Genomic DNA, 25,532 nt, shown 5'->3' with positions numbered 1-25,532 from the left:
CCAGTCCATCACGACAAAAATATTATATTTACGTCCTTATTTAATCTAACAGGCAAGTTCTTGTATCCTACGAGGCAAGCTAAGTACAAAAAGGACAAAAAGAGAAATTTAAACAAAAACTTCATGTGATGGAGAAACCGGGGAAACCACTGTAAAATAACTATAAAGGAAAATAAATGTTTGTTTTTTTCTTTCTCCTTTTTTTGGTAAATCCATACTTTTTCTTGATTAGAAGTAATAGCAATGGAGTGGGCCCACTCATATTATAATGGATGAGTTCTGTTAGCGGTACAGTGCACAATTTTCTTTTTCTTGCCCCTTTATTTTAAATCAGATATATTTCTATCATCCTTTTCTAACACTATAAACTTTTAAATACATCATATGCTATTCTTTTTTTTTTTTTTTTTTTTTGATGCACAGCCAAAATGCAGAAGTAAATTTGCTATATCATTATTACTGATTCAAAATTTTTCAAAAGCATATCCGGTATTCTAGAGAAGTGGTCTGCTTTATTTCCAGAAACTCTGCTTTTGCTTCCTGAAACTCTGTTCCTGTTGCATTAAACAGGCCAGCGATCAGGCCTCTAAGCAAAAAATTAGATTTTTTAAAAAAAATTTTATTGTTTACACAGGCTTTTCAATATCTTTGTTGACTCTCGATGTACTTATTACAAATGGGAGCTAGTGTAGGTAACTGGGGAATTGGAGGCATTACAACCTTGTTGGGATATACATATCAAGTCAGAGTTTGGGAATTATAATCATAATGGATTTTACAAAAACAAAAAAATATATATAGTGAAAGATTTTTTGGGGGATCTGTGAGCTGCTAACTGTATCCCATAATACTGATTACATCCCAGATTTAGAATAATTTGAATTTGCCAAATTTATATGACTATCAGTCTCACGTGTTGTTGTGGAGGAACATTTACATTTATTGAGTTTATTAATTTTTATTAGGCACAAAAATGTAAGTAGGCTGAGATCTTAGCTTTGATTGGGACGATGGGACACTTCCAACTGCTTCGTATTCAGACAGTTTTCTGTAGATTTCCTGGCGGACTTTGGATCATTGATCTGTTGCTTGATCCAATCTCTTCTATGACTTATTTGTAAAACAGAATCGATTTCTATTCTATTCTGGAAAACATTTTGTGTAAAAATTGTATGTTGCAGTCATTGGTAGACTGGAACCAATGACTGCAACATATATCGGTTGCAGTCATTGGTAGACAGTCTACCAATGACTGCAAGGTCCCATGACTACAAAACAAGTGACAAAACACTGACAAAATCTGTAGAAGTTGTTTGTGCCAAACATTGTGCTGTGAATATGTCCAAACATCCCTAATTTGGTGTTTTCTGTCTAAATGACTCGATGGTAAAACTTTAAGTCATGCATCCATACTGTTTTTAAAGGAGAAAAACCTTTTTAAACACGTCAAAGTTATCTTCTAATGATCTTGTCCAACTTTAAGACACAACACGCTAACTGATGGCTGTAGAGTTTTGTTTTTTTTTCTCAGTTTCTCTGTGAATTGCTCAGTCTGACCTTGGGCAGCAATTTACTGTGACCTCCACTCCAGTGTAGTTTGACGGCTGTGTTAAATTTTATTTCTTCTTTATTTAACAAGGAAAGACCCCTTGAAATTTAAAATGTTGTTTACAAGGACATGCTGGTCAAAATGACAGCAGGTCACGACAGCGCTAAGATACCACATTATGCGTAAAAGAAAATTCTTCCGACCATAAAATATGAAGCTTACTTACCACAAATAAAAAATAAGGAGGAATAAAAATTGAACGTTTTTGATTAAAAATGATGTGCTTGAAATCATTTGGAATAGGCCTTTATAGTTTTTCCCAGTGTTGTGATCCTTGTGTGACCGAGTTTATGTTTGAAGTTTGATCATTTACTTGCAAAAGAAAAAATAAAATACTAATTAACAAACCAATAATTTAATACATTTAAATAAATTACCAATACATTCAGCAGTCTGCAGTATTGAGAGATGTCTTCTATCCATCTACATAAGTAAGTTTACTTAGTCACATTTATATTTAAGTATGCATACATATTTACATTACATACATGCATTACTACACAGTTAATGTGTAATAATCGGCTTTTATAATTTCACATTCTGTGGGGGTTTTTTTAAGCTCACTAAAAAAGTGCATAATTTGAGATCATTTAATTCGTTCCATAGTTTCATGCTTATAACTGAAACATCTACATAGATTGTATTTTAATTTTCTCTTTAGCATTTTCCAGTAAACAAACCTCATAAAATGTATTTGTCAATTTCACCTCCATTTATATGTAACTTTACATAATTGTTAATCAGATTAACAGAAAATACCGTAAATTTAGCTTTTTTTTCTCATTTAAGGATAGCTCATCACACTCAGCTAGCTCTTTTTCCACTATTTGTATTAGTTTGCTCATAATATTTCCAGAAAGAAAAGTTTCTATTATCAGCAGCCATTCAAATTTTAAAAAATACTGGATACCATAAAAATATAACAAATATAGTGTAAATAATTTAGGTCCTAGGACTGTGCCTTGAGGAACACCACATTTTACAGTTTCAATTTGTGACTTGTGAATTTCGGTTATTATTGCTCCCATGTTGTCATACCAGTTCACCCCTTCTGATTAGTTGCAACTGGTTCCTATTTCCTCTTTTACATTTGTTAAATGCAGAAAGATTGCACCTATTTGTCTTTTCCATGACTGTGTTGTGGTAATAAAGCCTTTCCTTGTTCCCATGACAGTAAAAAGTTGTTCAGCAACACATCTCATTGTTCAGTTTGAACAGCGGAATCAGTCTGTAGTGTCAGAGGCGGCTCATCTCGCCATGTTGACAGAGAACAAGAGATAGAGGGGAGGACTGGGGAGACAAGTGAGTAAATTGCCTGACATGCCTGAATCAGCTGTGGAGGTTTGGACAATTTCAGGTGTTTGGTCAAGTGGAAAATTCAAAGAAAGAGAAACTTTCGGCTGCTGAGATTGTGGTGATCTGGTGTTTGTAGCGTGCTCGCTCCCTGTCAAGCTTTTTCATTATTTCTCGTGTGATACAGCATGAAGTCATTGCTCACTTCAGACAACGTTTGGCTGAAGTGTCATTATGGGCTGTTTGGTCTTAACAAATTGACCAAAGCCTCGGAGTTAAAGGGGAAGTATCGTGTTTTCCAGCCACATGGAGCCATTTTATATCACAATCAAGTAATGTTACTGTCAGGATCTGTGTTTTCTGTGTTCATTTAGAGTTTTTTGTGTCCTTGAGTCTCTTCGTTGTCCTGTCCTCCCCTTGATTGTTCCCAGGTGTGTCTCGTTCTGTCATTACCCTCCCATGTATTTAACTCCACCTGTGTTCCTTGTTCTTCGTGGGGTCCTCGTCAATGTCAAGTCTATTCGTCGTCGGTGTGTCCATGTGCCTGCTGCTCGTTGTTTTGCACTGTGAGTTTCTTCATTAAATCATTATTCATCTTACCTGGGCCCGCTGCGTCTGCCTCACCACCAACACCGCACCGCACCGCACTTCCTGACAGTTACAGTCAGTTGCCATAAAAATGCTACACATAGAAAATATGACTTTAAACAATTTAACACCTCGAAATTGGGCTTTTTAAAAAAGAATTTCTACTCTTTCTGAAACTCCGCCTTCAGGAAGTCATCACAACATGGTTCCTCTATTTACCCTTTGACAACATTTTTGCCAGCATCGTAATGAGTAGTAGCTCCTATAATGAGCTCAGCAAATGCCCAATTCCATCAGGTGTTTGTTAAAGTCTGAAGGAGCCGAGTGCGGGAGTCACAGAAGCTCAGAAGTTTGGAAACTGCAGCCCCGAGAAGGAGGAACTTTGACTGCGAAGGCGGTGCTAGCACCACCAAGGCGTTTTGCGCAACTAAGTAGTTGCCAGAGATGAAAGGATTTTTTATAAATGCAGCACTCAAAGCAACACACCAGGTATGGCTTTGATGACGGAATAACATTATGACATGATGTAAAGCTCAAAAAAGTCGATTTTACACGATACTGCCCCTTTAAGGAAAGTTATTGTGTCCCTGACATTTAAGATCAAAACATTCCAACTCATTCCCGACAAACACCTGACAACTGATATGAACGCAAACAAAAAATCTGTAATTTCTGCTGCGAGCATGGGGAAATAAAAAAACTTTATTATATTCATCTTAAAGAGATACTTCTGTCCTTTTAAATAGAAATATCAATATCGGTTTTTATTATGGCAATTCCTTGTGTTTTAGTAATTTATTGTGCAGCTTTGTTAATTTGCCAAATCTAATCAAAGATCTTACATTCTCAAAGCCTTTCCAGCTTAGTTCAGCCTCCTGGGCCAAAACATTCTGAGCTAAACACACATTCTGAGAGCCAACTATGTTTCCTGTAATCTAAAAAAAAAAATTATCCTGCATGAACTGCAAGAGAAGCTTAAAGAAGGGAGGAAAGAAATATCAGAAAACCTCACTGGCTACAAGTCAAAAAAGATTGGTTGCGTGACAAGAGAACCAATATGTTAACCCACACTTTATGAATGTGGATCTTGGACGAGTCGTGTGTACGCACGGACAGACCATCCGGCGGCACAGATGGGATGTCCGACACGGATTTGTAAACCGATTCCCAAATGACTTCAGTCTTCGGCGTGTTTGTGTGCGTGCTCGACTCGTTTGAGCTGCAGAGATACTTTGAAATCCACAAGTCAGGATTCGCTCCGATCAGTCAGTGAGTTTCAGTCAATTACCATCACCTTTTAATATCATGTCTAGTCTGTTGGATACTTGGCCAAGGCGTCTAAATCAAACTGCTCAAATTCCATTTGTGGAACAAGCACGCTGAAACTCAATAGCAGGTTTCTGCAGAACATTTAGACGAACCAGTATAATTCTAGACGTAGATACACCGTTTAATTAGCATCCAGGCGATGCTATTTGGTCCAACTCGGTACCCATGTACAATCATATTCAATAAATTTGAGCACATGGCCCAATGAGTCTCGTTTGTCATATTAAAAGTGCCAACCTTTAAACAAGGTATTAAACATACTTTTCATTAAACCCATGTATTGTTGAAAATACTTTTTTATTGGTCTGATGTAATATTCTAATTTTAACTGTCATGCTTTCATTACCTGTAATCAGATAAACCATCATAATTAAAATAATTATGTTTCACTTGGTGATAAAGTTCCTAAAAGAATTGGGCTTTTCGATAATAATTTATTAAATGGATCAAAATCCAAACTATTGCATTTCAGACCTTGCTAGTCATGTATCTGGATGAATTATGGGTAAATAATCAAAATAGTGTTAATAAATATAACAGTCAGGAAAAGCAAATAAATAAATACACTGAGTGTTTCTTGTCCCATAGACATAGTATTTCCCAAATACAGTTTCATTTTCCAAGCCACAGATGTAAATATGTAAATAAGTTATTCAACTCACAAAGAGCGTAGCGTCACAAACATACACTGCAACATAAACAGGCATTTCCGACATTTTCCCAGCATAGAACATGCCATGAAATATAAACTACAGCTCTGAGGAGGAGCTTTGTCCTCGAAGGCGGGGCTAGGTCCACCCATGCGTTTTGCACAGCTGAATGGTTGCCATGGGAGATTAAAGGATTTCTCCAACATGGATGAAAGAACCAAGGCAACACTCCAGGTATGTTTTTGATGAAGGAATAAGATTAGAACATGATGTAAAGCTGAGGATATTTCCTTCACGGCACAGAAACGGCAGCCGCTCTATCAGAGTGGCTCAACAATACACTTGAAAACTTGTCAAGGCAAAGCTAAATAATAACCGCCGTCCCCCCGCGCACAGCCCTGACCTACATTGCACTCTCAGTGCAAACGCGACAATGATTACATTGTGATAAGCATCCTGCTGGACACATTAGGCCACGTTGTTATTTTAGCAGATAGAAGTTCACGGCCCATTTATCAGAGCGGTTGGCGTCTCTAGGTTATCTGGCATGGGGAGGAAGGCTCAATGGAGTCGGAGAACGGTATCTTTAATTGCTTTTGTTGTTCTTCGGAGTCGGATAATCAAAAGTGTGTTGGGGGCTGAGATTTAGCTTGCATAGTGAGGCCTGGGAATTGAGTTGGGAATTTAAATTCTGTTTCTTTCTTCTTCTTTTTTTTTTTCCTTAATGGGAATTTGCTTTATTAGTAGATAGGTGTCTGGAAGCTATGCTGTAATTAATCTGGCTAATCAATGCTTAAGAGCCCTACGTGTGTGTTTGAGATGCACCTGTTATTTTTTATTTTTTTTATTTTTTTTTGTGGGACAAACGTTTTTTCTGCATCTAGAACGGCGTGTGTTTGTGTAAAGTAAGAGTTTGTGTGTGGAGGCACGTGGCGGCAACAGGAGCTGGAGAGTTAGTTAAAATTCAAATATGTGAAACTCATTTTGCAAACAACATAAAAAGAAAGAAATCACGCACACTTTGAGAGCAATTTCAGTGGAAAACGGGAGATAAAGGTATTTCTGATGAAAGTTGCCACGTGTCTACAAATGTTTCCATGGCGACACGCTCGCGTCGCATAAATGAGTCAGGAGAAATTAGAAATCCAATTTGTATTGTTTGCCGAGCTCTGAATAGATTACAAATGTATCAGCCAGCTGATGCTAATTTGTTTGGCGGCCTGCGTTGTCGGGATGAGGAAGCAGGTGAGCGAGGGGGCGGCACAGCCAGCGCTCTCTGCTGCTTGTTTGTCATCAGCTTTATTTACCTTGCAGCCAGTCCACAGGCTGCAGGAGGCATATGGCTTATGATAACAAGAGTCCATATCAGGTTCTCCCCTCCCGCTCATCTGTGAACCGCGGCTATTCCAGACTCACTTCACTTTCAACGAGCTCTGTCAAACACGACGGCGTTTCATTTAAATTCTGATGGTGATTTTTTTCTTCTTCTTCTTCTTCCCCCCCCCCCCCCCCTTTACGACTCCATAGAGAGGCTGGGAAGGCAGGAAACGCTGTGGACGAATTGTTGTGTTAATTTTACATCCCCGCTGAAAGTGATGCGGCGGTTTGATTGCGACTCCTCGCCATGTATCGGGGGTTCACAGCAAGAGCTGCTTGTGTAGAGAGAGAAAAACCAAAAGAATCACTGCAAACAGCAGGATGATTCGAGCCACACGTTCGTATCTTGTACAAGACGCAAGTATTCAGATGACAGACTTGCATGTATACTTAAACAGAGTAGTTGTTACAAAGTTGTCAAGGTTCTCTTGCAGTGTTTTTAAAGCTACATTTATCTGAATTTAGCAAGATTTATCTAATGTAGCTATATTTAGCTACATTCAGCTAAATGTGGTTAAATGTAAGTTACATTTACCTACACTAGCTAAATGTAACTACATATACCTTAACCACAGTTAGCTAAATATGGTGACATTTAGATTATAAGATATTTAGATTAATTTAGCTAAATGTAGACATATGTACGCAAATGTACCTTTTTTATTTAGCTACGTTTGCTAAGTATGGCTACATTTATCAAATGTAGCAAAGTAGAAAATGATACATTTGATACTTTTCAAATGCAGCTACTTTTAGCTACATTTAGCAGAGACAATTGTATCTTTTATATTTAACTTTAACTTGTACATTTAATGCAACTGTAGCTCAGATTGAGCTTAATTGCTGGTGGTGGTGGCATCATGCTGGGGGCTACTTACGATTTCCAGAAACCTAACGGTCAAGTGGTAAAAACATATAGTTGCCTGCTATTATCATTAAATTAAACTTGTGAACATGTTTGTTTTGTATTCATTGTTATTCTACATGTTTCAATTTTAAAATTAAACTGAATAATTCTTGATTTAAATCCATTTTTTCACTCTGGTCTTGCAATGTATTTTTTTTTAAAGCTCTCTCTTTTTTCCTTTTTTTTTTTAAGAAAACTGAACATTTCCTGTTTCACACAGACACACGGCGTGCCTTGTCCAACAAAGCCCCTAAAGTTTTATTGCTTTCAAAGGTGCAAACCTGCAAACCATAAAAGCTGATCGCTAAATGGCAGGGTTTCAAGCAACTCTTCGAGAGTGGAGAAAACCCCACAGCATGATTGTTTCAAGGCCAAGAAATGCTCTTGCATCAGACAATGGGCCCTTTTCTCAGCGCTGGCGGCCCGGTTGGGGTGGGGCGGCGGCGGGGGGGAAACCACAGAGGAGACGTTAAAACCTGCTGGAGCTCGGAGCGACTTGTTGCCTGCTTGCATGGAAACATCAGGGAAGCTTTGGATGAGCCTCAGGACAGAAGCCAAACTAACTCTGAGCAATCCTTCTCACTTTGGATCGTCGCTTATCGACTTTTACGGGTTTCCCCTTTCGCATTTATTAGGAATTTAGTGTTCACTTGAGGATTCACATTAGCCAGTTCATCTAACGCCGACACGTTCAGTGTTTATTGTCGTAGATACCTACAGTAGAAGCCTAAATTTGACACGAAGCATGGCTTTGCTACATGATTTGGGGAACGAGGGCTGACTGGGACAGACTTAGCACTTGGAATTGCATGGTAATTAGAAATGACAAAACCCCAGAACAAGTGTTGGCTCCACAAGCCTGTCTGAGCATGTGTCGCTCTGCTCAAGTGGGACTTCATCCCTTTTTTTTCCTTCGTCTTCTTCTTACTTTTGACTTTAGCAGCCAGGCACTTACACAATAGCCAGGAATTCAAGGGGAATCACATGCAAAAATGAAGCATGCGAGAAATGCATGCATAGTTAATGGAATTAAAAACTCGCCACAAACAAGCCAGTAAATTCCAGAGTTCTAGCCTTCTGGGCCCCGCATCAGAAACAAACATTGCACAAATACTAGAACAAGGCACTTTGAGCCACAAGTGTTATCATATAATATCATGAAGCGCCTCACTTTGGGCCAAAATTACTTGGTAAGATTTTTGCGTTTTCAGTTTCTAGTTCAATTATTTTAGCACACTTGAAATAGGACAAAACTAACTTGCAAGTAACTTTTCAGCAAAATATAGGAGCTTGTTATAGGTAACAAAAATGTCTTAATATTGTTAAAAAAAAAACAACAACCTAGTTCTGTTTTGTCTCATATAAGTGAAATAATCTACAGGTTTAACTAGTACTTTTGCATCAATATAAAGAAATTTTTAACTTAAAACAAGCTCCTATATAAAAAAAACTTTCTTGTAGATTAGTTTTGTCTAATTTCAAGAGTACTAAGATATTTGCACTAGAAAGTAGACCAGAAATACTTGGTAAGATTTTGTGTTTTAGCAAATGGCTGCAAAAGTCTCCACTGTTCCCAGGTTTCAAATTCAGCATTTTGAAGATGATTGTTTAAACATAGCCTTCACAAAGACGATAACAATTACCAAGAACATAAAACACAACAGGATTAAATAAAAAAAAAAAAAAAGAATTTCAGATTCAGTATTTTCAAAACAAACATTTGGCAGAAAGGGCACAGAAATGAACCAAAAGGTTTTATTTTTTCTACAACCAAACATGTTTGAGGAAATAACATTTCAAAACACACTGGAACACTTTCAGAAATGTCACCTATTGTATCAATTACATAAAAAATGTCCACAAAAACAAAAAAATAAAACACAAACAACAGATAAGATGATAGTATTTCTGAAGCAGAACAACAAAAAGGAGGTAAATCTTTTGTTAGAGGTGGGCTAACCTAGCCTATTGGCTAACCTAGTGAGGTTAGTCCACCTCTTGTGGACATTAGCGACCAAAGAATTAGGAGGAATTAAAAAAAAGTCTGTGGAATTCCGACTCCTTACTTCTCTAACCATATAATTATTCCTTTCTTCTTTCCTCTCCATCATAAATGTTTTGGTGGCTGCTAGAAAAAAACACAAACTCCGCTGTTAATCGCTGAGCCATATGGGTCGACTGATAGATGCTGCGATGCTAAGTAGCTCGCTCAAACCATGTTGGCACGAAATAATTATAATTTATGAAGCCAGACCTTCCGATTCATCACGGACCATGCCTACTCAGGCAGCCACAACACATCATTATGAAGTATCGCCTTTCCCTCTCATTGGCCTCCTAATCCAATAGAGCAGCAGTGTTAGCCAAACCTTCCCTACACATGCTATTGTCTTTGGTAATGGCTCTGATCTGCCCACTGCTGCCTTTGGGATGTACTGGTTAAAAACTATTGCAAAATAAACATGATCCTGAAGACGGAAAAAGCATTACAGCAGGATGAGATTCACCATTTTCTAAGAGGAGTGACTGCTTTTGACGTGAGGTGATGTTGCCCAGGGAAGCATGGGATGGCAACAAGCGCTCATAATATAAAATGAAAGTTTTCTGACAGTTGTTTGCTAAATGACTTTTGTACAGCATTTAAACAGTGAGAACACATGACCTGAAACTTGATATATGTTGGGAGTGGCTTAACCAGCTGCCACAACTATGGCTGGCCGAAACTTAACACTTGATCAGGTAGCGGCCTTTTCCATCAACCATAAAATTGTGCAAATTGAGGCTATAAAAATAATTCTGCTTAACAGAAATATGGTCATTTTGAAAAAACTCACGTTTTCTGTGGTTTTTCAGTCGTCGTATTGAAAGGTTTTTTCCTCATCAAGCGAGTCGCAGGTAAACAGGAAGTAGTTGGAGGTTGATGGCTTGTTTTTGTTTATGTGGACAATATGCAGTTGAGAAAAAGTTGCGTCAGAATGTTTTGAATCTGGAACTCTTCCTCAAAATTGCCGTCTACAATTTCCCCACTAGGCAGCTCCCAAATATCAGCGGCTTGTCGTTCCAACGATTGAATAAGAGGCCGACGTTTCCTCTAATGGCTGACAGATGATGATTGCCAGCGCCATGGCTGAATTATGGCTGTATCTCATGCAACTGTTTAAATCAGTTGCTGCCGAGATTTTTTAATGACTCATCACGTAAACAATCTTATTAATTTTAATTGAAAGGAAACACCACCATCGCGAAACTGTTTTTTCAACCTTAGCAGAATATTGACAAAGATTTGCTCACATTTGCAATGGAAACTCAGCTAATGAGCTGTGCTAGAGTCATTTAGCTACTTCACTAAGGTCTGGGGTTTTTAGGTTTTCTGTATCCTGAATTTCAGATTAATCCTAACAAAGAAGTAGTTCCTACTGACCCTTGGCAACTACGTCACTTAATCACGTTGAGGCGTCATGACGAGCGTAGAAAGTGGGGGATGGGGGGACTGAACTCCCATCTTGGGAGACTGTGGAAGTAGCACATCTAGTCAGGGCTCACGGACAGCAGTATTGCCAAAAGTTGGAATTAGCTAACTCTAGGATAAAATATTACCGCTAACTTCTCCCTCCTAAGATGTTTGCTGATTTGATTAAATCATAGAGCTTCCCTGATTTAATTGGCATTTCCGCTTACACCTTTTTTCCAGATAATGAGCTAAACGCAATACTAGGCTAGCAACTTTCTGTTTTTTGCCAAGCTTTATAGAAGCTAATGCATGAGTAGCTTGTTTTGACGTGTGTCATGGCAAGCATTTACGCGTGACATAACGTGCAAATGCTTCTTTACTTGCACAAAACAATGAATCTGAAAAATACTCAGCTTGGACACAATGATTTAAATGGAAACCATATATTTAAAAGTCACTAAATTAGATGAACCATAATCCAGCTACAACTTTTTCCATTTTAACAAAGCGTAACAGCTGTCTGTCTACCTCATTACAAGGAGAAACTCTAATTTCAGCACCAAGAAAGGGACCTTAATTTTTTTTTCCCCTCATCTTTGTTTTTCCCAGTATTTACTCAACAATTATCCCTGAAATTACAGCATGTTAAGTGAGCTTTAATCATTTCTCGAAACATTTAAAGAGCCGGCAGTTTGATAGCGAACATCTGCGAAAGAGCTCATGGAAAACGGTCCGCTTGGAGATTTGCGTAGGAGGAGTAGGAAAAAAAAAAAGAACATTGTTTTGTAATCGATAAAGTTTGTTGTGCTCCACAAAAATGCAAGAACTCTTGGAAACTTCACAAAGAAAGTCAGTACAGGGCCGCCAACAGGGAAAAAATCTTTTATGATTTAAAACCAGTCATTTTGTTTTCCTTCTTCCTGGTTTATGGGACTGCACTGCGATCTGGATAAGCTTTAAAGGGCCAGTATTGCGTGAAATTGACTTGTTTGAGCTTTACATCATGTTGAAATTTTATTCCCTCATCAAAAACATACCTGGAATGTTGCTTTGTTTTCCTCCTCGGAGCTGAAGTTTCAACGCTTCCACTTCACAGAGCACCCCAACTCCATGACTCCCCAACTCAGCTCCTTCAGCAGTGTTGTATAAAGTACTGAAATCTCAGAGTCAAGTAAAAGTATCGGTACCTCTCCAAAATTTGACTTTGGTAAAAGTCCAAGTCACTGACTGAAATGTTACTTGAGTTAAAGTCTTAAAGTATCTGAAACATCTTGTACTTAAGTATGGAAATTACTGTAAAAATGGATGTACTCAAGTAATGTAATGAAAAGTATAAGTAAAAAGTAAAACGAGGCAAATGCAGTTTGAATGACATTTTTTTATATTTTGGTAAACTTGTCACTTAACTAAATCTTAAACACAAGCCCCTCATCCCATCCCCCACACTTTTGCCCTCGACTTTTTTTCTTCCCCTCCAAATCTCAACCTCCCTTGTGGTCATCCTTGCACAAAACCCCATTATCACTTGAAACTGTAAAACCTTCTGTTCATCTTCAAAAGCAGCTGGCTTTCAAAGTGCCTAGAATTTAGCCGTACTCTTCGTGGGCTGAACACAAGACCTGCTATGCTGAACAGCCGTTCACATGCTGCAGATGCTGGGAGGGGCGTGTTGAGCTTGACAGACAGCTTGCAGACAGAAGGAAAGGACCTAAGCAAATCCATGTGGTCAGCTGAGCAGGACAGGTAGGCATCAAATTGTTTGGCGCCATCTTGGGTCTTTGATGCTTGCAGAGACGAGAAGAAGTCATCTTCATCCGAAGAACTCGACCTGGTCGCATCACCAGGCTGCATGGAGGGATCCTCGAGATGCTGCTTGATGTAATCAATTCCTGAAATACAGAAATATAGAAGAGTTATAGCACTTAAACGATGCAGCTTTCTGCCATGTAGTGGCCATAGTCTAAAGTAGTGACATAAAGCATTTGATTTTTTTTCTTGCCTACATTAATTATTTCGTGTACCAACTAACAAGCAAATCTATTGATGCATGAATGCTTCCCAATGTGTTGACGGCATTCATGCAATCCCAAACCAAGTCAGTCCCACCATCATTCTTGACTAAGCATGAGACACTTCTTTGCATTTCTCATTTGGTCACCATCACATGCTTGACACCATCTAAAGCAAATTTGTTTATCATGGTCTCAGAGACAGAAAGACTATGGATTGCTGGAAGCACGTCATGTGGCCTGATAACACCAAGATAAACAAATTTGTTTTAGATGTGTCAAGTATGCGTTGGTGAAGTTAGTAAAAAGAAAAGTGGCCCACGCTCACAGTAACGCATGGTAGTGGGACTGACATGGTTTTGAGCCGCATGAATGCAGTCAACATGCATGTCGACATGTACCATCACTACTGAAGCAGATTCGTGTACTCATTAATGTATAAGCTTACCCATTTTAATGGTGGCATCGTCCTTCGTCCATGTTGTTCGGAATTTGGGAAGAAGAATTGCAGCTGCAACCAGCTCGGCATCCTTGAACATGTGCAAGAATCGGTTCTGAATTCCAGACTGTAAAGAATCAACAAGAGGCCTGCAGTACTTCAGCTGCAACTTGACTTTGTCGAGCTTAATCTGTAGCAGGTGAATTGTCGGAAGTAGCCAACCCATTTGTGTGTTGGTTTCTGCTTGCAGTATGTTGGTTGCCTGGGCGACAGGGCTCATTACAGCAGCATACTCCGTGAGAAATGCGAGTTTGGCTGGGTTGAACCTGTGTTGACAAAAAAAGAAGACACATCCGGATTTTTGTTAGATGGAACCCAGGATTATAAAACTGAATAGAAAATTGACATTTCTGATAGATTTCCAGTGATTTGTGTTTATAATAGACACTGTTATTCACATTGTCATTTGTTTATCTGCAGCTGTTCTATTTTTACTTAAGAAAAAAACCTTAGGCCTACTTACATTGGGACCTTCAGGTCGGTGGCAATAGCTCTTAAGGTTCCCTCTCCCTTCTCTTTACAAATCCTGAGTAGACGTTCCACGGCCATGAACAACGAGTTCCACCTTGTTTTATTTGGCCTTAAAAGTTGAAGAGAACAGACATCCTCAACCATCTCTGCTGCAAGTGTGGATCTTCCACATTTGTTCCACAGGCCATAACACTTAGCAAACGTTGCATGGTGCAGCTTCTTGTACGCATCACTGGAGTTTGCATTTGTGGAGTCTTCACTGGCGATGAGGTTTAGAATATGACAAGCACAGCGTTGGTGTCTTGGCAGCTGGAATTCAAACCCATCATCTTCATGCAGCAGAGCTGTAGTGTCAATGTACTCCACATCTTCCTCAGGCACCCCAGTATCTCCTTCATCTTCAGACTGCGCTTCAGCTTCAACTCCCTCTTCACTGTTGTTTTCGTCCTCCCCAAACACTCGAAAAGCCTTCACAAAGTTTGCACCATTGTCAGTGGTTGTCCTCACAATCTTGCCTCTGATTTCAAATTCTGCGTGGATGTCATTCAACGCATTGGCCAAGAGATCAAAAGTGTGGGATCCCCTCAGCTGTCGGCATGCCAAGGCTGCTGAACATCTCTCAAGATTATCCGGGTCGATCCAGTGTGCCGTAACGCCAATGAACCCTCATCTTCTCACTGACCAGCAATCAGTGGTAGTAGCTACGTAGTCGACCCCCTTCATTGCTTCAATCAGCACAGCCTTCATTTCGTTAAAGCCATCTTCGATCTTGGATGTGAGCGTCACCCGTGACAGCATCTTGGCATTAGGGACAAGGTCCTTGATGAATTCTCTGAATGGCTCCTGCTCGACTACTGAGAAGGGCCGCAGCCCATGTACAATATATTTGACAATGGCCTTCTCAACACTCTTCTGAGGAGTCATGGCCAAGGTGTGAGTCAATGTGGTCTGCTTGCTGGCGGGGGTGGGTGGTCCACTGGCCCTTTTGCGCTTTGCTGTGGTCAGTTCAATGTATTTCTGAACATGGTGCGGATGCTTTCTCTGAAAGACCAAAAAAATAAATAAATTGGACACAAATTGACCCACACATCAGTTACAAACACTAATTTCCTTAGGTTGCAACATAAATGCAAACAAAACACACTTAATCTAGTACAATGTTATTTAAGTAAACTGGTTGGTATTGAACATTGGCCACCATGTAAACGTAGCTATTGTGGCGACTGCAACGTCGGCTAACCTTGGCTTTGTTAAGACAGCAGAAGCACACACAAAGTTTGTTCCAGTTTTAAAGAGTAGCACATGTTAATGGTTTGTGGTTTTGAACTTGCATGCCTTTCCTATATTCGTTAAATTTAGTCTAAATTGCTATCGCTATGGCTTCCGTCCCCCCTTGAACAGAGGAGTCTAGGTAGCCTGCTACAGTCAACATTAGGCATACACCACGTGTGGAACTGAAACAATGCCAAACAAAGTTCCTTTATACAGGTAACGTTACGTTCAAGATTTCACAATAGTGCCTAGTGACCAAGCTATAGTTACTGAAACAGGAGGATTATAACCATTTCATAAGAAGTTACCTCGATATGTTTCTTCAAGTTGGACGGGGAGTTTTTGTAAGAAAGAATTTCCACATCTTTGGGCAGGAATAACATACACTTCATGCAGTACGACGAATCTTTAACACCCACGAAAGAGTGTATTGTGTTTAAATAAGGCCATGGGCTCTCATCACCAGCTGGTGGTTCCCCTGGAGCCGTGTCCGACGTAGTTGCAGTCATTGTGGTCTCCGTCTCCTCCTCCATGTGGCTGCTGCTGATTGAGAGACTTGCTTTGTGTTTAATGGGAGAAGCGAAACAGGTGTATCCTATTGGTGGTGATGAACAAGCCCAGGCAAGTAGGCTACCGACTTTGTTCGGTAGCCTACTTGCTACTTGCTAATCAGTAGGTGGGGTCAAAACACTTGCGTTTCTCTCTCTCGCTTTTTTGTAACGAGTAACTAAACCACACATTGAAAATGTATCGGAGTAAAAGTACGCAATTAAGTTCGGAAATATAGTGAAGTAAAAGTGAAAGTTATCAAAAAATTTCATACTCGAGGAAAGTATGAAGTACTCCAAAATATACTTAAGTAAAGTAGTGAAGTGTTTTTACTTCGTTACTATACAACCCTGTCCTTCAGACTAGCCAGCGGCAATTAGCAAGCGCCTGAAAAGCTTGTTACGTGAGCTACTTCTGATTAAAACTCCGGTAAAAATGGAGTCATGTTGTCATGACTTCCTGAAGGCGGAGTTTCAGAAAGAGACAGAGGCCCAATTTCAAAGTGTTAAATTGTGAGGTCAAATTTCTTTTAAGTCATACTTTGACATATATATATATATATACGTATATATATATATATATATATATATATATATATATATATATAGCATTTTTATAACAAAGAACTGAAAGTAACATTGTTACTTGGTTGTGCTATAAAATGGCATTATGTGCCTGGAAAACATACACTGCTCACAAAATTATAGGGAACACTAAAATAACACATTCTAGTTCCCAATTAATTAAATATTCTCATTTTAAATATTATTATTAACACAATGGAATTGACTTAGAAGAAAATAACAGAAAAATGATCAATGTCAATTATTTTTTGAGCAGTATATAATACCGCCCCTGTATGGTAGCAACATTTCTTTGGGGAAAATACTGTAAAAACACACAATGTAAAACAAATCAAATAAAATAACAAATTTATATGAATTACTAAAAAAATGTGTTGATCTCTTCACCTTGATTTGAGTATTTTTCACTGTGTTCCTCTCCACTGAACTTGAAGGACTGCCTTTAAACTCCATTTGCAATTCTACTTTATTGTTCTCAAAAAAAGAAGAAGAAAGAAACAACCATTAAAAACACGATCTGCATCAGACTCCTTTGTGACACCCAAACCAGTTGCGACCCATTTTTGGAATCCGGATCGGCCGAATATAGCGGGACAAGCAGAGGACGTGTCACCACGTCGCATTCAGGAGTGACGGCGGGATGCCAACCGAGTGTCACGTCTGAATAGTGCAGGTGCTCCGAAGTGTTGGAGGACACGGCCTGCACTCGCATGGCGCTCCAGCCGGCTTCAAAGCAGGTGCCCAGACAGAAATAACACCACTTGGCAGGAGATGGATGTCATGTACCAACCTGCTAACCTCTTAACCCAGCGGAGGCTGCCGCCTGGGAAGTGAGCGGACTGATTCACGACTCCACCTGTTTCTGGCCTCCCCCTTCAGTCGCCTGCACAAATTACAGCTAAATTATGTGAAGCCGAGATACAATATTAGTGGAGCGTTCTTGAATATTTTCTTAAATTTTCTTTGTTGCGGGTCAGTTCATATCGTCCTAATTCTGTTTTTAAGAAAAACGCATGAAAAGTGGATGAATTCTTGGAACATGCTTATTATATTAATTACTGCAGATTTCAATGAACGCGATATGAAACACCCCCCGCTAAACATAAACATGTGAACAAACCCAAATACACCAGCTGATAGATATTTATAGAACAGATTCAGCTAGGTCGTCAAAAATATTTTACGTTTTTGATTTAAGTTAAAGTGGGGAAAAAAAGTTCTCAAAGATTTCTTTAAAACAGGCCGATTTTCATCCACCTCAGATGGTACACTGCCTCACAAAAAACACCAATGTTAAGCCCCTCCCATTTCGTAGGCAGAGGCGTTCCGAAGAATCAAAACGGTAAGCTGCTGTTAGAAATGTACAATTACAAGTAACTCTAGAAGAAAACTTTTGCTGTCCTCTTGAGTAGGTAAGGTAAATGCGTAAGCGTGGTTTGGGAATATGTTTAGCAATCACACAGATTAGCTAAAAAAGCAAAAGGATACTGGGGACTGATGCTGTGTTTGAAACAAAAGATAAAACTGTCAGTAAAGCTTCTGTATTTGTAATAGTGATGAAGTAAATATGCCAGAGGATTTAAGCTAGCAGCTTTTGGGAAATAAATGGAAAATTAAGTTGTGGGAGGATTACATGTATGCGGCTAACACACTGCAATGTGTCACCCACAAAAATTGAGTTTTCTTTTCTTTCTTTGTTTTTTAGTCAGCTTACTTGTTTGCTTTGTTGCAACATGCCATAACCTGGTATTACTGAGTTTTGTAGGCTGAATTGATTGATTCACATTGACAAAAATGGCTACGTGAACAGTGACGTCTACCAACCTACTTTGTTGAGAAGAACTAGTTTTCTTTCATGTTTTCCTTGTTTGTAGTCACAGAAATTCAGCGTACGTATCAGTGTGACAGGAATCTTTCATTTAAATGTTGCTGTCCAATCAACAACTGGGTTTGCTAATTAGCCTGTGGCTAGCAAACCTACATACAAAACAACGGTTGCTCTGTTTCTTGACATGTAACATTATTTAATGTGCAGCCCTTGAAATAAATTTGAATTGGATTGAACTGTCTAAACGCCATTGACTATAAGTCTTATTATCTCAACATTTAGCTGTGTGAAATGTGTGGTACACATGAAATGTGGGCGTAAGAAAAGACGACCAGACACATCAATACAATGAAAAAAACCAAAACACCAGGTCAAGGCCATTAGAGGATGTCCAATTCCAGGCCCTCTCTACCTACTTTCACATTGAAATTAGTTTTTTGGGGGGGGGATCGTGTGGGGGGGCTGGGTTCTGGGTCTGGGAGGGGCGGGGTGGCTGTCACAGACTCAGTTTGCAAAAAGGGCAAATGCATCAGTTTGATTGAAGAGCTGTTAAAGACGGTGAAGGCTTCAGCATTCAGCATGCGTGCCTCTTTCATGCATCGATACCTCCTCTATCGCCATTTTTAGCCCTGATTGCCCCCAGAACAAAAAAAAAGGGAGATGAACCTTACACATCCCGTCATCGAACCCCGCCCTCTATTTTTACTCGAACGATGACGTGTTTGAGGTTCATCTTTTTGAAGGATGTAGGGTCAACAGAGATGAACCGAGAACTGCTTCACCCATCCTGCTTGAAACGGGGCCTCTTCTTTTAGTGGGGGTGTGTGGGTGTGTGTGTGTGTGTGTGTGTGGTGGGGGTAGAGGGGGCATATTTCCATGTTAGGGAGCATCTGTCTCAACGGAGCGTTTATGGAGGTTGCACAGATGTTCCGGGGGTTCCTGGGATTCTTTATGATTTACGCCTCTCCCCTTGCTTAACCCACCTTCTTTTTAAAAGCTATTTATTGTACTTTACCATAGCAATGGTGCGCTGGAACTATCCAAAGGGAATGCAGTATTTACTGAGCTTCTCTTGACTAGTAAAACCTCAGTTTAAAGGGGCAGTACTATGTGTTTTCCAGGCATGTAGTGTCATTTTATAGCACAATCAAGTAACTATGTTAACTTCAGTTGTCATGAAAATGCTATAAATATCAAATATGACTTCAAAAGATGTGATTTCCTAATTTAGCACCTTGAAATCGGGCCTCTGTCTCTTTAAAAACCCCTGCTCTTCCTGAAACTCTGCCTCCAGGAAGTCATCACAACATGGCTCCTCTATTAACCTCTTGGCAACATTTTTACCAGCGTTGCACTGAGAAGCAGTTTGCATAATGAGCTCAGTAGATGTGCAGTTCCACCACGTGTTTGCTAATTGCTGCCAACTAGTCTCAAGGAGCCGAGTGGCGGAGTCGTGAAGTTTGGAAACTACAGCTCTGAGGAGGAGCTTCATCCTCGAAGGCGGAGCTCGGTCCACCCAGGTGTTTTGCCCACCTGAATGGTTGCCACGGGAAATTAAAGGATTCCTTAAACATGCATGGAAGAATCAAGGCAACACTCCAGGTGTGTTTTTGTTGAGTGAATAAAATTAGAACATGATGTAAATCTTAAAAAAAGTCAATTTTACATGATACTGACCCTTTAAACAGCGGTGACAAATGATGGCGCTTATGTTTGAGAAATACATGTTTAGTGCGGTTACAAGGTTTATTGTTTCCCTCCCCGTGTTCCCAAAGCTTATCTCATCCGTTGAAGGCTAATGGAAATTAGTTACCTTGTGGGACCCTTCATGGTTCATCACTGGTAGACCTAATAACAAATGATGGCCTTTCAAAAGGGAACAACTCACAATCCAGATGCAACACTGCTCCCTCATTATTAATTCCTGTTTGCCATCCCCTGCCATCCACTTCTATGTATTTTTCCAGGGTCGCAATAATGGGGATTCGTTGTTATGGCGGCAGCGGTTTGCTCACCCCTCATCTTCATCATCAGACGTTTGATGAGAACCAACTAATAGGACAGATGTTTAGAGGGAAAATCAATAGAGCGTAGTTATTAGGAGGTAGAAGGATAAAACGACTCTCGATGCTTGAAATAGCATAAGTGCAGGTAACTAGGCAACTCTTGTGCTTATTAGTAGTGTTATTAGTTGCTCAGAGCAGGAACATTTTTTAAAAAGGAAATATGTTGTTTTTGTTGGACTTTGTCTTTTTGTTTTTCACAACAAATCGCGTAACATGTGAAGCGGCATTTGCTTTTGCTAAATTTCTAAAAAAAGAGGAGCAGTGAAAAAGTGAAACAACGCTGTTAATTGTTTAATGTTTGCTACCCTTAAGAGCTGAACAACCTGCTTATGCTTTTAAATGCTAGACACAAAGACAGAACTTTTTTTTTCCCTCTAAAAAAAACCCCATATTTACACTGATGGTATATTTTTTGGATATAAATTTAGAAAAAGCAACATTGCTGTCTCATCATGTAAAACCTCAAAACGGTTTAATTTCTATCAATACACTGTAATTACATGTGCCAATGTTTTGTTTCTATTAAATAATTTGTTGCTGTGGTGGATCATATGATGGATTGCTTTCTTTTTACAAAGCAGATTTTATTCAGCAAATATCATTAACGCGTTTGTGTGAAATAGCTGCAGTGATAAATTAGTTTTTCTTAAGTGCATGGTATTCAAATGAGCGCAGTATAATCTAAACAATCAGCAGAGTCTGCACATTATTCATCATAATGAACAGAATATATTTTTATTATCATCCATACATCTTAATAAATTGAAAAATCATTATGGTATTTGCATGTAATTGTGGTGATTTGTTAATACGTTTCAACCCCACTGCTTAGGAGGCTTATAACATCGGCTGGGGCTGAAAGGATTTTTCCACCTCTGATCCTAAAAGTTGATTTGATAAAGATTGGTGTTGGTGTTAAAAGTCCCTCTGGAAAAGTTGTGCCAATATGAGAACAAAAACAAACGTTTAATGAAAGCCTTTTCATGTGAAAAACCTTTTTAAACTTTTGAAACTTTTTTTGAACTCCACACTGTCTGTAAATCAAACCGTTAAACGCACGCAAGAAAGTAAACCATCTAGCCAAAGATGACCACGACTGGTTTTAGTTGTCAAGTTGTCAACGTCGCGCGCTAAATCTTAAATGTACACGCTACCACAACTAGGTTCCAGGGTATCACATTTCACAAGTCAGTGAAAAGTTTTAATTTAAATGTTAGAAATAGCGAGGAGGATGGACATAGGTCAGTTAAGCTAGCATGACTTTGACAATCTGACATGTAGATGTGCAGCGGAATTCCAAATATAAATTTCTGACAGATCACCAGTAGAGAAGGTGTTATAATTAGCTAATCTACCACTGCTGTGTTCAGACGATCACTTATTAATAATCGTAAAACATAAAACTGAAACGGACTGAATGTTCTGCTCTTTGTGTGGGAAGTGTTTGCATGTTTTTTGGTGCTGAATTCTGATACAGTGGTGGAGCTGTTGTCAGTCAGTTGCCCACAGCAATTAAGATGGGTCTGTGTGTAGCATAGCCAAAACAGGGAGCGAGAAAAAATACGAATATGAATGGGTTTGACTTGTGTTTTACTTACTTAGCTGCTGTTAAATAGGATATGAATCAGATGCTAACTTCAGGGTCATGTTTTCCATCTGAAACAACTTCGAGGACAGTATTTCCTCCACAAATAGGCCAAGGGGAACAGCTGCCAGGTCGAAAATAAATTACTAATTGTCTTGAAAAAGCTCGTTAACATCTACTTATTCAGGTCGGCTACTTTTATTTTGCGTCCTGTTGATGCCAGTGCAGTTAAAAATATATTATTTTAACTAATAATTCATGTAAATTTGTGAAGTGTGAACAAAGCATGAATTTTCCATTTACATTTACTGGAGTAGCTTTTAGAGAGAAATGTATTTTAGTAGTTCTACCATGCTGTTCTTTTTACATTTACTTCTGATATTTTTAGACGTTGCTTCAATATCTCTACGTCGTTCTTTTGTCATGAAATACTTCCTAGAAATAAAGTAAAGTTGCTGAAATCTGATGATCTAAATAGCACGAAGTCACTTAATTTAACAATCCATAATAACAGCAAAACAAAAGATTTTACAAACACATAACGCAGTCTATCCGCTGCAGCTAATGTTTTACTGGCAGTGTTCAGTAAAATGTCAATCTACATTTGACCTGGAGAAAATATTTACCATGTGCATCCACACATGGAGGCCTTACACATTTAACGCACATTTAAGAATAACCAACAATGCCTGTTGTTAAACTCGAGCTGACATGTTTTTATTTTTATGGTAAAAGCAGCACATTTATATACGTTGGATGATGAATTCATTTTAAATGGATGAAACTTTTAAGTCCACATCTTTTATGACTGATCAGCCAGTTGGCCTGACTGAACCACTCGCCACACAAACTCCATGGCGACAGACCAGCCTGCTTTTCATTTTATTCAGATCTTTTGAATATCACAGTGCGATTTCTGACTCTTTATTTCCCCAGAAAAAAAAGAAAAAAAGTGCGGACCCCTCGCTGAGTTCCAAAAGAATGAGTATTACTCTTTCCACAGTGGGAGGCGGCTTTTCTAAGGGTCTTAAATGAACATGAATGACGTCTTTTCCCTGAACTTTTTGTTCCTGAACGCGGTGATTGGAGTTAGCACTTTTGAGGCCTTGGGGAGGCTGAATAAAGTAGTATCTATGGTGCATTGAAGTGCTCCTTCTTATTAGAAGCCTACAGGCAAATTACTACTTAACCAAACGCCCATGATCAAATGTTTTGCTGTGGCGATGTGTTCTGATATTTTAAGTTCAACTGAGGAATTCTTGTCCAGCAGACATAACCGAACTAAGGTTTTAGTAGAGAAAAGTCTTGCAAATAATTCCTTAGATTCGACATGTCTTATTGGTATTGACTGATTCACTTGTATACACAAAAAGCTTCACAAAAGCTTCATTTTCTTTCTTCTTTATCACATGTCATTTTCTCCGTCTTTAAGTTACTCTCTATTCTCAGCGTCCTGCCCCCTGCAAAGCCTTTGATATCAGTTTGAGCGTGTAACATCTCGCTAACACAGTTGGTCATTAACATTTTGTGTTCAGAGAGCTTGTCAGTGTCTATTAGCGTTATGGTGGAAGACCTGAGACCACTGGGGGGAAGGTACCTGGTGTCTGGTGTCAGTCCAATCAACTCCTCCACTGTTCACTTCCATTCCTAATAAATGGAGACAACCAGAGCTTCCAGTACTCACGGGTGCATGGCAAGGTCAACACGCAGACGGCTACTTCCATTTACAAACTGGCGTAAATGGTTTATGAGCAACTGGGTGGGGGTCTAACAGCCTCCACTTCACCTATTACCACCTAGATGTGCAGGGTCACGGGGCAGAGACATGATAAGATTGGTTTTGCAATGCGTTGTTCAAACACTCCAGTCCAAAGGGTTGCCTTTTGCTGGTGAAGCTAACATTGATTCCCAGAAGAGGAATGCACTAAATCCTTGGAATTTGAATGCAGGAGAGTAAATGTTAGGTATTTGTAAACGTGACTTTTTACATGGTTTTAGCACTGCATCACTTGGATGGCTTGTACATCTTGGTTGCTATTTACTTGTAAACATGTCCAGATTTACGAACATCAACGCGCAACTTTGCTACTTGAAAGATATCATCATCATGGATTATTTATGAAAGGCTCCTAAGAGCACTCAAAAATGTAAAAAAAATAAGTACATCCAGAAAAAGATTAATGCACTTACATTTATTTTATTGGTTACCCTAAATGTTTCACATTATTTTTCTAATAATGTCATTTCTAATAGGTTTTGTTTTTTTTGCCCCAAAAAGAGTTAAAACTGCAGTATGTAACTTTTACTACAATATGTTTTTTACATGTGTCACCATGTCACGACAATTTGCTATGAGACAGATAATGTGTGAAAAGATCGATTTCCTCCATGTCCCTGAGCTGCTATTGCCGTCTGAAGAAATGCTCCACTCCCGACCAAAAACCACCAATCAGGGCCAGGGGAGGGTCTTAGCGGTGTCAATCAAACTCATGTCCTTGTTGCTAAATGTGCTAATGGTGGACAAACAACTGAACAAATGAATAAGTTGTTGATAAGACGAATGCTTATCAAATGCTAAGGCTAATGCTATGCTAATTAGCTTTAGCATTCATGGTAGGCTACGTTGTTTTTAACCAGCTGTAGTGTAGTGGAGAGAAAGTAGAATAAACTGGACTGATTTGAAAAATGCTTTTTGTCTTTAATCCAGGTTTTCTTTGTTATTAAAGAACATGACTTTAGTATTCGTTTGGCTATTTTAACCTAAGATGCAATGATGTGATGTGACCAGTTTTTGGTTTGACGTAGTCACTTATAAGGAGATCTGCGAGTAGTCAGGAGTATACAACCATGTTGTATGTGTGAATCATTCGTGTATCATCCTCCTCCTCCGCTATCATATCAGTCGGCACTTTTCCGTTGGCAAGGTTTCAAACTGTCATTTTCTTGGGAGAGGTGCTGAAAGGAAGTGAAGCGATCGCACGTTTGGCTTGTGTTTCCCCGGCACAAGGAGCTCAATAATACGCGATATGCAATGTGAAACTGGAAAGCACAATGCCCTAAGGCGAGAGCATTATCATCTACTCTGAATTATTTCTGTAAAGACAGAAATTGCGGCGCGCAGAGTGTGGCCTTTCGCCTCAGCGTGTGCCTCGTGTTGTTATTTGTCAGCTACATATGGAAACTTGATGGGAAAACTGCACAATGGCATATTTGGAACATATCATTTCAAAAAAAGATATTTGCTCCACAATGCAAACGGCATTGTGTGACTTGACAAAAGAAGAAAGGCGTTCCTTTCAGCTCAGCGGAGGCACACGGGGCATCAATAGCTCGGTTTCATAGGCGCCGCTTTAATTCTCCTCTGCTTAGACACCTCGAGTCACTCATGCAAATTGCCTTGGTTTTGTTTTCACACAGAGTGGATGGACTCGCCTGTTTACCTGTGGGTTTATTTGTCAAAATGAT

General features: G+C 39.3%; 1 protein-coding gene and 1 long non-coding RNA gene across 2 annotated transcripts; one reads left to right on the top strand and one right to left on the bottom strand.

Moving 5' to 3' along the window:
• Window positions 1-4,655: 4,655 nt before the first annotated feature.
• Window positions 4,656-19,752, top strand: LOC116711516 (uncharacterized). Its single transcript, XR_004337258.1, has 3 exons — window positions 4,656-4,670; window positions 13,003-13,007; window positions 19,629-19,752. It is a non-coding gene; the product is annotated as an uncharacterized LOC116711516 (long non-coding RNA).
• Window positions 12,531-15,534, bottom strand: LOC116711515 (uncharacterized). Its single transcript, XM_032550841.1, has 2 exons — window positions 13,662-15,534; window positions 12,531-13,093 (listed from the first exon to the last, which is right to left on the bottom strand). The coding sequence occupies exons 1-2, from the start codon at window positions 13,930-13,932 to the stop codon at window positions 12,726-12,728; spliced, it is 639 nt and encodes a 212-aa protein (XP_032406732.1). The 5' UTR covers window positions 13,933-15,534; the 3' UTR covers window positions 12,531-12,725.
• Window positions 19,753-25,532: the final 5,780 nt, after the last annotated feature.

Source organism: Xiphophorus hellerii, chromosome 21 (assembly GCF_003331165.1).
Source record: "Xiphophorus hellerii strain 12219 chromosome 21, Xiphophorus_hellerii-4.1, whole genome shotgun sequence".
Lineage (NCBI taxonomy): Eukaryota > Metazoa > Chordata > Actinopteri > Cyprinodontiformes > Poeciliidae > Xiphophorus > Xiphophorus hellerii.
The sequence above is the reverse complement of the archived record's forward strand: the minus strand, read 5'-3'. Positions and strand labels throughout refer to the sequence as shown.